The sequence below is a fragment of the Myotis nattereri genome, assembly GCF_964212035.1.
Source record: "Myotis nattereri genome assembly, chromosome: 2".
In the NCBI taxonomy this organism is placed as follows: domain Eukaryota; kingdom Metazoa; phylum Chordata; class Mammalia; order Chiroptera; family Vespertilionidae; genus Myotis; species Myotis nattereri.
The window spans coordinates 165,374,865-165,390,762 of NC_138076.1; the positions used below are offsets into that span (position 1 = coordinate 165,374,865).

The following is a 15,898-nucleotide window of genomic DNA, read 5'->3' on the forward strand; positions in this document are numbered from 1 at the left end:
GGAAGTTATGTACGTTGTTAAGGGTCACACTGCTAGTGAGTGGAGGAGTTGGGGGTTATATTCAGGCCGTCTGGCTCCAGGACCAAATGTTATATCACACATACATTTTGGCAGATAGGGAATTGATCAATACATGGTACCCTAAGGTCTACTTTTTTGGGATCTGCTGCTGTTTCATTTTGTGGTGTTGTTTCCTAGCCTCTTGGAGTCTCCTGTCACCTAGGGGCAAGGAATGGAATTCTTGGCATTTCTTTCCAAGCCCCCCTAGCCTCTAGATCTGGCTCCCTAGTTCTTGGTTGTAGTGCAGAGTTTGGCTTGGGAACCAAGCCTATCCTGAGTTTAACTCCTGCCATCTCTCAACCCAATAAATATCCAATAAGTCCATACTGAGCTCCTAAGTGCCAAATACCAGGCTTTGTACTGGGTGCTGACCATATAATAAACAAAACAATTCCTTGCTCGCATGGAATTTAGAAAAGTGAGAGAAGACTGAAAAACATAAACATATGTCAGGTGTTAAATGCTAAGAAGAAATATAAGGCAAGGGGAAAGAGACTAAGGGGAAACACCGTTTTAGAAATAATGGTTAGAACAGGTCTCTGATACGGGACATTTGAGCAAATATTAAGTGAGGGGGTATGGCCAGCTGGTGAAAAGAGTGTTCCAGGCAAAAGGCCTTGAGATGAGAGCATGATTGTCCAGTTGAAGCAACTGCAAGGAGGCCAGTGGCCAGTATTAACAGCAGAGTAAGGGAGAGGAAAAGGGGAAGGTAACAAGATGATTAGGATGGGGCGAGGGGGGCGGGCTAGGGGTGGAGGTGGGGGCGGGGGAGATGCACCCATCTCTTGCAGGGCCTTATAGGTCAAGTTGGAGACATGTATTATTCTGAATGAGACAGGCAATCGCGGCAGGGTGTCCTTGGCAAACATAATTTTGAAAGAAAACAAATCAACCCGTCAATACATATTGAGGTAACTCAGTATATTGCTTGTATTTTCTTCTCCCTACCCTGGGCAGGCTGCAGCATGTCCTGCTGCTTAAGACTAAGATATCCCGTGAGCGAGCTACGGGTTTCTTGCTGTTCTGTAGGCATGGGAGTGTGGCTACGGGAATCCGTGTCGTCACTGCAAATTTGCAGCTGAGCGCCGCCCCGCCCCAAAACGCTGCATTGGCGCCAAACGCGCGCTTCCCGGGTCTGCGGCAGCAGAGACCGCCTCGCCAGCCAGTTAGCTCGAGTGGTGGCTTCGGCCGGTCACTGCCTCCAACTCCCAGCATGCCGGTGGGCGTGGGGCCTGCACGTAGACTCCATTTCCCAGCCTGCCCCGGGGCCCGGTCGGACGTGCCGGCGCCTATAAGAGGCAGAGCACTGGGGCCGAAGCCTATTGTTAGCCGGAGCCGGGTCGGTTCTGGGCGGCTGCTGCCGGGGCGCCCGAGTTGCCGGAGCCGTCCGCCCTCTGCTGCCTGCGGGTCGCCCTGCCCACCCGCCCTCCCTCCCGGTCCTGCTGGCCGGGGAGCTCCCGGCCGTGGTCGCGGTCCCAGGACTGGCACTCTCCTCCCTCCTCGCCATCGGGCTAGGGCGGCGGCGGGGGCGGCGGAGACCATCGCGGGAGGAGGCGGCGGCGGCGGGGCCGGTAATGGGCCTGGGGGTGCGGGGCGGAGGGTGCCGCCTCGTCCTTTCTCGGGATCGGCCCTCGGGCGGCGGTGGAGGAGTGGGCAGCCCGGAGCCCCGCGGATGGAGGGGTCGGAGAGGAGGGAGGCTCCCGGCCGGGGGGCGGGGGCCGAGGCGCGGCTGGAAGGGGAGCTGAGGGAGAGGCGTGGGAGACCTCGGCGCGGGGATCGCGGCCGGGCGGCGGGGCCGCTCTGGGAGGCCGAGGGGCGGCCGGGGAGCCGGCACGATTGCGGACGAGGGCTGAGTTGGGAGTGGAGTGGAGATGATGCAGGATGGAGGGCAGCGAAGGAAGGGGAGGGGGCAGGGGAAATGGAGGAGTGGCTGGGAATCGGTGAGGAGCGGCAGGAAGGGATGGGGAGGCTGGTGGGGCTGCAGAAGATCAGAATGAGCGGGAAGGTGAGCAGTCGGGAAGAAATGCCCGGGAGCTGGCGGGTTCGGCGAGGGTGTCCATTAGGGGAACTGGCCACTTGACATGTCCTTTGAGCTCAGGTTCCTGATGTGTCTGTCACCCGTTTTTCTGGCGTTGGGTGGGAAAGCGAAAGCATCCCCTGCCCCGGTTGGAGCTTGACCGCCTTCACAGGCCCAAGCACGCAGCGGACTGCCGTTCATCCCTGTTAGGGCCATGGCCTTGATGCATCGTTTTCAGGGAGTTTAGAGGGGCACTGTGACACCCCGCCTTTCTTCAGGATCAGATGTTAGCAGTTACCCCCGAGAGACACGGTGTCCCCTTGCCTTTCAGTTCAAGGTAAAGCCGTCGTTGATTCACATTTCCCTTTTCTGTACTGACTTTCCATCTTGCAAATCTCCAAAGCCGGGGGGATGCTGGCTGTACCAGAGCTGTAAGTGAGGGGCTATCCTTGAGAGGTAATGCTCCCTACAGCAGCATGTTCCAGCTCTTCCTCCACATGATGGTGGGTTGGACATGGAGAGCCGCCTCCAACCTTGTGTAGGTCAGGTCGGTCAACACCAGGGAGTGGAGGAGGGGGACTTCCTTGAAATATCTAGTGTGAAGGATGTTTTCACTTGAGTTCCCTAAAGATTCATGATCCTGGTAATCACAAGGACACACACCTACACAATTCATAGTGTTTGAGAATTAACCAGAATATATTGTAAAAGGAGAAATAGGACAGGTCATCTTACTCAGGTTTGTAACACTGAGCAAGCCTTCCTTCCTCCACCCTAGCTACAGATGGCAGCCCTGATGATCTTACTGGAGGTTTGGGTCCCTTGACCTTTAGCAGAAGGTTGGGTTCCAGTTGAGCGGAGAGGCTTTCTCCTGTGAGATGTATCTTGTCTTATTTTCTTTTTTTAATTCATTTAAGAGAGAGGCTTAAAATACCTAAACTTTGCAAATATATTCTGCATCCACAAAATTGGGCGGGGGTCCCTTTTGCTAGTCTCATATTCTGGTTTTAAAGGAATCCTCAGGCCTGGAAAGGCTTAGATCTAGTGCTGACGTGCACACACGCTGTAGATCTGTTTTGTTTGGTGCCAGCCTAATAGCTTCTACGTTCTGTGGAAACCTCTGGGAAATGTTCAGCCTGAAACACTTGAGAAGAGACTGTAAAGCATGTAGCCAGAAAGTGTCAGTTGACCTTTCATTTCACTGGCATTTTAAAGCTTTTACAGAGGTTTGCATGGTTTTCTCAAAAGCATTTGTTGTTTGAGCTGCTCCCTGTGACAGGTAACTGTCAGTGACTGCCTGCATTGCTAGTCTCACCTGGATTATTTCTGTATGGGTTTAAGTGCTGGGAGCATAACTTTTAAGTGTTTCTCTGGGGCACACACATGGATCCTCTGCCAGTTGAGAGGTGGGAACGACTGGTTTCTAATTGTGGTTTGAAAGGAGGTTGATTTGACAAATTGGGAAATGTGGAACCTATTCTAGTTGTAAACCGGCTCTCCCGGTTTATTCTTGGTGCCCGTGAACATCTTTATCTAACAGGTTACGTTCGCACCAGAGCTGGACAAGGAGACCTGCCCTGAGATTGAAACTTACATTGGTTGTCAGGACAGAATCGACGGAGTTGTTTTATTTTAATAATGGAGTTAATGTCAGAGAACATGATGCTGACAGGCCCTGTGTGGGGTGAAGAGGACTAGTATGCATGTTATTTACACACGTAGCCATAGATTATTCTCAGGCATTTTAAGGAAAATATTTTTCTCGTGGGTTTCACATCTTTTTATTTTTCGTTCTTACCTACCCTTTGTCATTACCCAGAAACCAGCATTCCCGGAGTGGAAGAGGAAAGACATAGATAAAAGGGTGAAGGAGAATGGAGTAAGCAGCCAGCAATCCTCGCTGCACCAGAGCGCACAAACATTAACCTAACAGAAATGACACCCCTAAGGGCAGCGGGGTGAAGTCAGTGGAGCATTTTGATGGTAAAGAGGATTTGGGCCCTAGCCAGTTTGGTTCAGTGGTTAGAGTGTCGGCCCTGGGACTGAAGGGTCGTGGCTTGATTCTGGTCAAGGGCATGGACCTCGGTTGTAGGCTCCACCAATTGATGTCTCACATCGATGTTGTCTCTCCCCCTTCCTTCCACTCTAAGAATCAATGGAAAAAATACCTTCGGGTGAGGATTAACAACAACAAAAAAGGTTTGGCCCATGCCCAATGTCATTCAGCGCTTAAAGAGAAATATTCAAAGGGAATCCACACTGCCAGAAGCGAAGGGGACCCCCAGGAAAGAACCAGAAGTGCATATCCTAAATCCTGGAGTAATTCCAGGCTGAAGGGGCCACTTTCCTAGTAGCATCACTAGCTGGATCTCAGTTAAAACTGAAGCTGGACTTACAACCTTTCTGAGAAAGCAGATTTCCAGCTCAGTTTGAGATTTCATGTGGTTGACAAGTTTTTTTAACTGGGGAGGAAAAATAAAATTTAGTGGTTAACATTATTCTTTTTTTTTTTTACTCACCCACATAAGTACTTAATTGCAAAGGTTTCTCCCCCACCCTCAGAATAGAATGGAATGAGAAATTTGTTAGTTAACAGATACCTTTAAACCATCGCTATTCTTAACCCATGAACAGACCTCGGCTCTTTCCTTCTTACCATGTCCTAGGAATGTGACCTCTGATGGCAAGATCAGTAACCTGGAGACCAGCATTGGTACTTTGGGCTCATTTTTAAATTTAATTACAACTCTTATCCAGTATTTGATCCCTCGCTGCCCCCTCCCCCCATTCCCCCACTCCCTAGCCAGATTTATTTCAGGAATGTGCTTGTCTGAGACCTCTATGGCTGATGTTTCTTAAGTCCATCTTGTGACTTAAAAAGGCAGATTTTTAAATTAAATCTGGATGGATCTGGTCGACTATATAGAACTTACCCAAGAGCAGGCAAATTGCTTCCAAGAGACACAATCCAGAAAAGCAGCCCTGTAGCAGGCATCTCTTGACATCACACAGTATATTCTGGGTAGCTGCTCTGCAGTAATGCAGCCCTGTCTTTCTGGGCACTGTTGTTATTCCTGCTGCATAATTAGCAACTAGTGAGATCATAGTCTGGGGAGACTCTGGCATTACTGAGGCAAGCAGGGAGGCTTGGTATCGTCACATGTGGCCCTGGCCCTGACAGCATTTCTGTCGAGCAGATTCATATCCTTGGGAACTAAAGTGCAAAGACAGAGGAGATTTGTATCCCAGACTCCTTGGTTGGGTGACAGCTTGTTGAAGACACTGCCTGCCATGTTGATGAGACCAGAGTAAATTGTCATTTCTTTTGCTACTTGTTTTCCCTTTGCTGGTTCCTTTACAGAGGGCAGAGGTGGTAAGGCTGAGTTTTCCTTGCACAGAGGAGGACAGACCAGCGGAACCCTGCTTTATGGAGCAGTATGAGATTGGGAAGGATTCTGGGGTTTGAAGCCAGTGGAGATTCTAATCTGCAGTCCATTCTTTAGAACCAAAGTTGACCTTTCTAGGAGCCTGGAGAGACATTTTATACTTGTGAAGATCTGGGTAAAGTGTTTCCTTGGCTGCTGATGTACTTTGAAATTGAGAGCCTAGAGCAGTATTTCCCAAAGTGTTTTCCAAGATTCATTTATTTGCCCCTAAAATACTCTGGAAAACAAAGGGTCCCATATTCAGGTGTGCGGAAACACTGTGTGCTGTTTTCTCCCACCCTTCCCCATGCTCATTAGCATGTGAAAAGCCTCTAAGAGGTTCTCCCACAAACAGTTTTCTAAACTGTTTTGACACAGCAGTCCTATTTTCATGCAAAAACTATTAATATCCGCCCTAGCTGGTTTCACTCAGTGGTTGGGGCTTTGGCCCTGGACCTGAGTTTGATTTTGTTCCGGGCACGTACGACCTTGGTTGCTTGAATTATTTATTTCATATATATACTTTGGGAAATGCCAGGCTGTATCTTCACCAGGAAAATAATTGATGTAGTCTAGACTTAGGCACAGCCTAATTCTGCTTTTGGTGCCGAGTCCCTCCTGGCCCTTGGGGCGCTCTCCTGTTTGATCTGTAGAGCAGCTCCTGGTATCCCCCAGACGGCTTGGAACCAAAGGCCTTCACTCCGCTGGGAAAGGTGCTGCGGTTACTCCGCTCGTTATTCTGAGAGGGACTGAGACTGAAAGGGCTGAAGGGAAACAAAAGTAGGAGAATGTTGGCCAGAATCAGTAGAGAAGTGACCTAATCAGGAGAAACCAGACATCGGTGCTAGCTCAGGTGCTTTCTCTCTTCAGTCGGAGACCTTTACGCACAGACTTGGGAGGGGTCTGTCTGAAGCCAGGAATGCTGATTCCTCTTTCCCCTCGGCAGGATCCTCATGCACCTGGCGACCTGGTGGTGAACAGGGGCTTTGGGGCCAACGCGGTGGGCTCCCCAGGAAACCCCTCTGAAACCAATGGATGCATTCACGGGCTCGGGTCTCAAGAGGAAGTTTGATGATGTGGATGTGGGCTCATCAGTATCCAACTCCGATGATGAGATCTCCAGCAGTGACAGTGCCGACAGCTGCGACAGCCTCAATCCTCCTACGACTGCCAGCTTCACCCGTGAGTGGGCCTCTCCCCCCGTGTACACCCATGTCCCCAAGCATCAGCGCCCACTGCAGCTCTTGAGAGACACTTCTTCTAACCAGCTTGGGGATTTCCCCGAATCATAATCTTTCCCACTCTTAGGCTCCGCCTTGCTCCAATATCGTAAACTTAAGTCTGATTTATTCCAGCTGATTTTACTTGTGCTTGGTTTTTGGGTCCCCGGGAGGAGAGGAGTCCAGGATTTACCCTTCCCCACCAGAGTCCAATAGGGTTCTGTGATATTGTAGCTCTATCAGGACATAAATCCTTATAGCCTGAACAACTGGGGCAACTCCAGGTTTCTTAATTCTTCTGCCCCAATTAGTTTCTTGGAAAGAACTTTGGATACTATAGATCAGGGGTTGCCAGTGGACTAAATCTGGCTCACTGCCTGCTTTTGTAAATAAAGTTTTATTGGAACACAGCCACACTCATTGTCTGTTATTGCCTTCATGCTACAATGACAGAGTTGGGTAGTTTCAACAGAGCCCTGATGACCTGCAAAACATAAAATACATACTTCCTGGCCCTTTACAGAAATTTGCTCTTCCATTATACAACACTCTGTAATAGAATTTTCTGTTATGAAAAAACCGTTCTGTATCTGCACTATCTGCAGCCATTAGCCACACGTGGCTATTGAGCACTTGAAACGAGATTAGTGTAACTGAAGAGCTGAGTTATAAATGTTATTTCATTTTAATTATATTTAAATTGACACATGTAGCTGCTGTGTTGAACAGTGAAGCTATACAGGTCGTTTTATCCTGAGAAGATTACCTAGAGATCCTCTTCCCAACTGATGTCTAAAAATAGACTTTGTGGTCTGCTTGGGTGAAGTCAGGCACTGTGGACCAGCTGATGCTCAAAGCTGATTTGAAAATGAGAACTATCTCTAGGTACAGGTTGCACCTTTGGAGAAGAGTTGAGAGCCTAGATGGATGAGAAAGAATAAGGTCCCCAAACAGGCCATCTCTGGGCTAATAAAATGCTCTGTGTTCCCTTCTCAGCCACCTCCATCCTGAAGCGGCAGAAGCAGCTACGGAGGAAGAATGTGCGCTTTGACCAGGTGACTGTGTACTACTTTGCCCGGCGCCAGGGCTTCACCAGTGTGCCCAGCCAGGGGGGTAGCTCCCTGGGCATGGCCCAGCGCCATAACTCCGTCCGCAGCTACACGCTCTGCGAGTTTGCTCAAGAGCAGGAGGTGAACCATCGGGAGATTCTCCGTGAGCACCTGAAGGAAGAGAAACTCCACGCCAAGAAGATGAAGGTGCCTAGGGGACCTGGGGCTGGTACTTCCCAGGTGCCAGTATAAAGTGGGAAACCATCTAGGTCTATTTATTTATTTATTTATTTATTTATTTATTTCCTAATATCTTTTTTTACTGTTGCCCTTCCTTGGCTTGTAGATTCCAGATCTTTCTAGTGAAAGGCTCAGATATGGATGGAATCAGATCTCTAAGACCCTTCTTTTGGTGTCTGGTGGGGTGTCTATCAGAGATAGCAAAATGGCTTCTCTAGAATTTCCTGCCCTTGCCAACCTCAGCAAATTTTCTTATTTTTTATTTTTTTAATAATTTTTATTGATTTCAGAGAGGGGGAGAGAGAGATAGAAATATCAATGATGAGAGAGAATCATTGATCAGCTGCCTCCTGCATGCCCCCAACTGGGGATCGAGCCCACAACCCGGGCATGTGCCCTTGACTGGAATTGAACCCGAGACCCTTTGGTCCATGGGCTGACACTCAATCCACAGAGCCAAACTGGCTAGGGCAGCAAATTTTTTTTAAAGTCTTAAAATGTGAATGAAGACATTCAAGCTTGCCACCCCCAGAACCTGTGGAAGCACAGTGTTTCAATGTCTTATCAGATAAATACCTGTTGCCCTCATGCACAGGGCAGGTTTGGGATCTTTTGCATTGTCTGAAAGGATCTTGCTATTTCTGTAACCCCCGTCACCTCTAGGTGATAGTGTGTCGGACATAAGCAACAGCATTACCAAATGGTTATCTCAGTTTGCATAGCACTGTGTCTGCCACTGATGCTGCACCAGCTCAAGTATAGGAGGAGAGCAGGCCTGGAAGAAGGCCCATCTTAGATTGCTATCATAGCACTGCTGGGTACTCCACAGCCATAGTTTCCACCAGTCTGCAAAAATTTCCCCCAGAGTTCCTAGTTCTAAATTTGGAGAACACTGTTTTAGGCCTGGCCAAGTTTCTTGCAGACCTGTATTGAAATAGGTGGCTGCATTATTGCCAAGGTTATGGGTGAAATCCTAGTGAGACACACTTCAGTGTGGTAGGGTTGGGGAACTGGTGGCGGAGGATGTAGGTTAACTGGATGTCATTGCTTTCTTCCTTTGAGAGTTCAGTGTCTACTTTCCTCAGCCTTCTCCTAAAGCTGTACACCTGTTTTTCTAACTAGAATGACATTCAGGCTTCACTCTCTGTGTCTGAGGAATTCCATCACTGACACCATCACCTCCCTGCTGCTATAGCAACAGCTGGGCAAATAAACACGGTTCTCATCGTTTGTAATGAAGGCTTTCTTCTCTTTCCCCAAGAAGAATCCCTCTCCTAAATCTGATAGAGGAATGATCTGTCAAAACAACATCCTATGGCCTCCCTAGTAGGAGGTCTAGAGACAAACTTGAGGCTTGAGGTATGGGGTTCCAGCTTACTAGCAGATACAGTGAACAGCAGCAGTGCTGGCATCTAAGCCATCTATCTGTATCAAGAAAAAAACCCTTACTTTGCCCTTCCCAAGTCCAGTTTATTTTCTTAGAAATTTTTCTTATCTTTAGCATTCTATAGGGGAGGCAGTTGGTCTCAAAAAATATATATTCTGTATCTCCCATATACCATCTAATATTTATTTTCCTTTTGGGCTGCCACCAAAAAGAAAGAAAAAAGCTGCTGGTGCCCTTCCGGTGTGGCTCAGTTGGTTCACGGTCAAGGCACATGCCCAGGTTGCAGATTCGGATCCCAGTCAGGGTGTGTATGGGAGCCAACTGGTTGATGTTTCTCTCCCTTCCTCTCGCTCTAAAATCAATTTTTAAAAAAAGCTGCTTTTCATCTGCAGCTTTAGTTACCAATAATTTCTCTAATACTTCCATTACTTTTTTTTGCCTTTTATCCATATGGAATTCATTATGAATAGTATGACTTGGGAATCTAACCTTATTTTTTTCCAAAAGACTAGTCCCTTGTCCCAATACCATTTAATTATTAGAAGGCTCTTTGTCAGTGATAAGAAATGTCACCCTGTCATGACATATTAAATTCTCACATCTACATGGGTTTCTTTCTATTGCATCTGTAATCGCTTTCCTTTGAGAGGACAGCAGCAGTGAGGGTGATTAGGAAGCCAGCCCTGGTGGATCAGACAGGAGCAGCCGAAGGCCTGTGGAAAGGCCCTTGTGGTTGGCCTGCTGGTGCAGAAATCATTGAGTGAGGAATCCTCGGAAGCACCACTTTCTCTCATTTTTGCTGCCCACAACAAATATACAGTGTGTCGCTTATTCCCCAGGTGTGTTGCGTCACACCTCTCCTAGGAGTTGAGTTGCTCCTTTACCAGCACTGCCCTGTGGCTGTCTGATGAAATAAGCCCAACCCTCCAGTAGCTGGCTTTCATCCTGCCAGCAGCTTCCAGAGCCCTGGGGATTATGAGGCCTCATTTTCTTTACTGGAATTCTCTAGTGAGTTCTCAAACGCATCCAGCTATGGATTGTCTTTACCTTGTCCTTCCACTAAGAGTCCCTTTCCTGGCTGGCTGTTCCTCTTAGCCCAGAGAACCCAGCTCTGCCTGGATTACATATTGCACCCCACCTCACATACAACTTTTCTTTGAAATCAAGTAAAAATGATTAGAGAAAGAAAGCAAGGGCTTACAAGCCATTAATAATTTGCTTATATTTTTCTCCTTCCAATAAAATGCAACTCTCCTGGGTATGAATAGGTAAGTTTTCACATTGGGAATTTAGGTTCACTGACAAAGATCTGGTAGCCTTGTACTACACTTTAATGAAATCTACTTCCCAAAATGTGGTTTTGAGTCCTTTAGGGGGTGCAAACTGAAGGGTGTGTGCAAGCTTATCTATACACCAGGGAACCTCCAACCATTAACACACCACATGTGCTGTGGCTACTGTGTGAGCACGGGTGCACAGTTGTTGGACCGTGCTACCCCGGAGGCTCCCTGTGCGAGGCCCGTGCTGGGAACGCTGTAGGCTAACCTCTCCTTCCGCTCTCTGCAGCTGACCAAGAATGGGACAGTGGAGTCAGTGGAGGCCGATGGCCTGACACTGGATGATGTTTCCGATGAAGACATCGATGTGGAAAATGTGGAGGTGGACGATTACTTCTTCCTACAGCCTCTGCCTACCAAACGGCGACGGGCCCTGCTGAGGGCTTCTGGGGTCCACCGCATTGATGCCGAAGAGAAGCAAGAACTTCGAGCCATCCGCCTGTCACGGGAAGAGTGTGGGTGTGACTGTCGGCTGTACTGTGACCCAGAAGCGTGTGCCTGTAGCCAAGCTGGGATTAAATGCCAGGTCAGTCCAAGTCAGGCCTGAGATGGTGTACCTGCACTAGAGTCAGGGTGTGTGGCGTGGGTGCCAATGAACCTGGAAGGCTACCCATCAAAGGGTGGCTTCCCTGTGACTGAACACTCCCCAGTACCACAGCCCTCCTCCACCAGCCAAGGAAACCAGCGTGACAGGATTCAGGCTGGGAGGCCTGTCATCTTGTCTGTGTTTTATACTTTGGGGCTGATAAGAACAGCTGTCAGCAAATGGAGGCACAGGGGTTAGTAAGTTCACACTTAGTAGCCGTTTCCTAAATATTGATTGGTTCCTTGAGATAAAAGGAAGCAGAAACATGAGGTAGGCCTTTAGATTTTATCTTGCAAACTTATTCACAGTGCCTTCTCTCCACTTCTTTAAAAATCAAAATAGTTCTTGGATGCTGTCATTCAGGATCACATTGGGCCTGGCAGAGCTTAAATTCCTAGTGTCCATAAAGAAAGCATCATTCCCTCAGCCGGCCCATCGTCTCCCAGCTGGCCCGTTGATGGACAGCTTGGAAGACGCATTCAGTTGAAAACAGCAGTACCATCCCAAAGATTGGAAGGTATATGGGACTTGTACACTGAGGATGTGGATGCTGAGTCCTTGTAGTTGGACTTCTGACCAACCTTTTCTTTCTGGACCTAGCCAAATACTGCTTGTCAAACTGAAGTCCCATAATGAATCCGTCTATGATCCACAGACCTGAGGACAGCCCTGATAATTAGGCTGTTCCGAAGAGAGTTCTTTAGGTTGACATTGTATATTTGTACATAGCAGCTTACTCGTGTTTTAATTTTATTTTTGCTATTTTCCCCCCTTTTGGGGATCCAAAAGAGAAAAGGAAATAGAAAGCATCTCCTTTCTAGATGGTCTTGTTCTGTAACTTAGTTGTCTTGGTAACTTCTTCAGAAACAAACTGGTCAACCATCAGGAAAAATGAAGCTGGTAATGAAAAGCTGGCTCTGTTATTTTGTTAGGGATCCTTTTGCTTAGTTTCCCAAGAATGCATTTCTTTGGACTAGCTGGGACTTCTACTCCCTTCCCATGCCTGTCATCACAGAAAACAAGAGGCTTAGGCCCCAGCATTTTGTTTTCTCAGTAAACCAGCTAAGTCTGGAAAAGTTTTTGAGGCAACGTAAATTTCTTCTGCTCTGAGACGTGTTGGCATTTAGAGAGGCATCTCTGGACTTTTGAACTTGGAAAGGCCCTTTGATATAATATTTGTCTACTTTTTGTTTAGAAGAGAAAACAAAGCCCTAGGCAGTGATGGCGACCCTTTTGAGCTCGGCGTGTCAGCATTTTGAAAAACCCTAATTTAGCTCTGGTGCCGTGTCACATATAGACATTTTTTGATATTTGCAACCATAGAAAAACAAAGATGTATATTTTTGATATTTATTTTATATATTTAAATGCCATTTAACAAAGAAAAATCAACCAAAACAATGAGTTCGCGTGTCATAGGTTCGCCATCACTGCCCTAGGGAGAGAAGCGAGGCTGCACTGGAAACACAAGTAGTCTGATAACTACCGTCTGTGCTGTGCTGTGTGCTAGCTCACGCTGCATTTTGTTTTGAATTGGCTGTGTTTCTTTTTTGTTTTTTCTTTAAAATACATTTTATTGATTTTTACAGAGAGGAAGGGAGAGGGAGAGAGTGTTAGAAACAGATGATGGATGAGACTGAAACATCCATTAGCTGCCTTCTGCATGCCCCCTACTGGGGATCGAGCCTGCAGCCAAAGTACTCGCCAGAGTCCAACCCAGGACCCTTCAGTCCGCAGGCCGACGCTCTATCCACTGAGCCAAACCAATTAGGGCTGGCTGTGTCTCTTGTAAGAAGACCACAAATCCCACCTGCTTGTTGTGTTTTTTTTAAATATAGTTTATTGATTCTTTACAGAGAGGAAAGGAGAGGGATAGAGAGTTAGAAACATTGATGAGAGAGAAACATCGACTAGCTGCCTCCTGCACACCCGCTACTGGGGATGTGCCCGCAACCCAGGTACATGCCCTTGACTGGAATCGAACCCGGGACCCTTGAGTCCGCAGGCCGACGCTCTGTCCACCAAGCCAAACCAGTTAGGGCCCACCTGCTTGTTTTGCCAGCTAAAGTCTCCTGTCGCCATTGTTAAACTGATGGTCTCCTCTTGCCTCAATCTCCTTGTCCCCTTCTCAGGTGGATCGCATGTCCTTTCCATGTGGCTGCTCCCGGGATGGCTGTGGGAACATGGCTGGGCGCATCGAATTTAATCCGATCAGAGTTCGGACGCATTACCTCCACACCATCATGAAGCTGGAGCTGGAGAGCAAGCGGCAGGTGAGCCGCCCGCCCGCCCCAGAGGAGGAGCCCTCGCCCACCGCCAGCGGCAGCCCGACAGGAGCCCAGGGCTCCGAGACACAGGACTTCCAGGAGTTCATTGCTGAGAATGAGACTGCAGTGATGCACCTACAGAGTGCGGAGGAACTGGAGCGGCTCAAGGCAGAGGAAGACTCCAGCGGCTCTAGTGCCAGCATGGACTCCAGCATAGAGAGCCTGGGCGTGTGTATCCTGGAGGAGCCCCTGGCGGTTCCTGAGGAGCTGTGCCCAGGCCTGACGGCCCCCATTCTCATCCAGGCTCAGCTGACCCCAGGCTCCTCCGTCCTGTGTTTTGCTGAGAACGCGGACCACCCAACTGCCTCAGCAGCGACCAGCCCATCCTACTTGAACAGCGGGCCCCTGGTCTATTACCAGGTGGAGCAGAGGCCAGTCCTGGGGGTGAAAGGAGAGCCTAGTCCAGGAGAAGCCCCACCCTCTCTCCCCAAGGAGAAGGATCTCAATGTCTTCTCTGTCCCTGTTACCTCACTGGTGGCTTGTAGCCCCACAGACCCAGCCCTGTGTCAGCCAGAGGCAGGGAAAGCATCCACTCTAGAAGCACTGGTGCCCGAAGATTGTATCCCTGAGGAGCGGGAGAATGAAGACTCCCGCCCCTCGTGGTCGCCCTCAAACCTCCCCTTCGGCACGGACAGCGCAGAGGGCTGTGTGGTGGAGAAGACCTCACAGCCCAGCGAGGACCGGCCCCCTGAAGATGTGTCCCTGGACCGCCCTCTGGCAGTGTGATGCGGGCATGCAGATTCTGCCTCTTACCTGTTCTCTATTTATTCCCTTATTTTACCTAACACCATTTCAGAACAAAACTAGAAGCAGCTGCTGCTCCCATGTTATTTTATTGGGGTCTGTGGTGGGGGGGGGGTGGGGGGAAGGACTGCTGAGACAGCATTTTTAAAGGTAAGCAGCGCCAAGGAGGCCAGCCCCGGCTTGGTCTGGGACAGTCTTGGGGCAGAGGGCCATGGCGCTGACACTGTTTTCTGGGCCATTGCAACCAAGAACTGGGGCCTCACAGGACACACTAGGTAACTCAAGCAGCTACTCCTTTCCCAGGGATCAGAATACATAATTTGAACAGCACAGCAAAGCCCCTCTCCTAAGCTCCGGGCGGGTACAAGCTCCTTTTTCTCAGTGGTTACTGATACCCCATTTTGGTGTGTTATCCAGTTGGAAATGTCACCTGGAGAGGAGGGGGGAGAAGGGTCTCCACTTCTGTACAAAACCAGGATTTTAAAAAATTTAACCTGCCTTCCCCAGCCCCCTATTTGGTAAATAAGTTAATATTTGACATGTTTGGTGTTCTCTGACCTGTTCCCCACACTGGGGATTCCTGGTCTGTAACTTGAATTGTTTCTTTCTCATGTTCTTAGGTACTAGAGTTTAACTTGTCTGTCTCCCTACCCGCCGCCCCGCCACCACCCCCCCCCTTCCTTTGAAGAAAAAGAGCTATATTGGCTGGGGATGTGGTATAAAGAGCTTGTGTCTTCTGTGTGCGTCCGACAGTAGCTGTTGGGCAGCTCTAGGCTGAGCTCACACGTCCCATGGGAGGCACATGGAGCGTGAAGTGTGTCCAAAGGAGGCAGCAGGAAGTTTGCCGTCTAGAAAGATGAGGACTTCATGCCATGCTTACGGTCACCCAGGTGTTCCCCCCCTTGGGGAGATTTGAGCTTTAAAGGAATATAGGATGTGGCATTCTAAGGTCACCAGGTTTTTTTTGTTTTTTGTTTCTATATCCTTGGTGGTCCTTGGATATACAGGGTTGGAGAGTTCTTTTACTATTCTAGTTCACTCCCAAGAATTGCAAATATTAGACTGCTCCATCTTGATATCTGAAAAGCAGAAGTCAAATCAATTGCTAAATGTTACATATAACTCCCAGGTTCCAAAGAAGTCAAGTTCTGATGCTAAAGCTTTGAGGTCTAGAGCAGGACTCCAGTTCAGTTCTTGCCTCCATCTGGGGACGCCGTACCTTTTCCTCTCGTGTCCACCCATGTTCCTGGATGTGCTCCACTGACCACACTGAGTTCACTAGCAAAGGTGTCTCTGTCTCTGCTTTAAAGTGGCGGCAGCAGGAAACAGCACCCTGGCATCCCTTACGCCATGCTTTGCCTCTGGTATGGTTTATTAACCAGGAAAGAACAAAGTGAAAATGTTTTTGGTGGGGGAGATAACTATTCTTTCTTATCTCCATCATAAAGCCTTTTCTTGTGGGATATTATAGCCCTGGTGTCTTAAAGCAACCTTCATGTATATCAG

General features: G+C 48.6%; 1 protein-coding gene across 2 annotated transcripts; it reads left to right on the plus strand.

Moving 5' to 3' along the window:
* Positions 1 to 1,567: 1,567 nt before the first annotated feature.
* CSRNP2 (cysteine and serine rich nuclear protein 2) lies at positions 1,568 to 14,470 on the plus strand. 2 transcript variants are annotated; one of them, XM_081082621.1, is made up of 5 exons: positions 1,568 to 1,631; positions 6,449 to 6,684; positions 7,719 to 7,978; positions 10,965 to 11,261; positions 13,454 to 14,470. In XM_081082621.1, the coding sequence occupies exons 2-5, from the start codon at positions 6,534 to 6,536 to the stop codon at positions 14,372 to 14,374; spliced, it is 1,629 nt and encodes a 542-aa protein (XP_080938747.1). In that variant the 5' UTR covers positions 1,568 to 1,631; positions 6,449 to 6,533; the 3' UTR covers positions 14,375 to 14,470. The 2 variants fall into 2 exon arrangements, with proteins under 2 accessions (XP_080938747.1, XP_080938746.1); XM_081082620.1 differs by lacking the exon at positions 1,568 to 1,631 and having other exon boundaries at positions 4,597 to 6,684.
* The last annotated feature ends 1,428 nt before the right edge of the window (positions 14,471 to 15,898 follow it).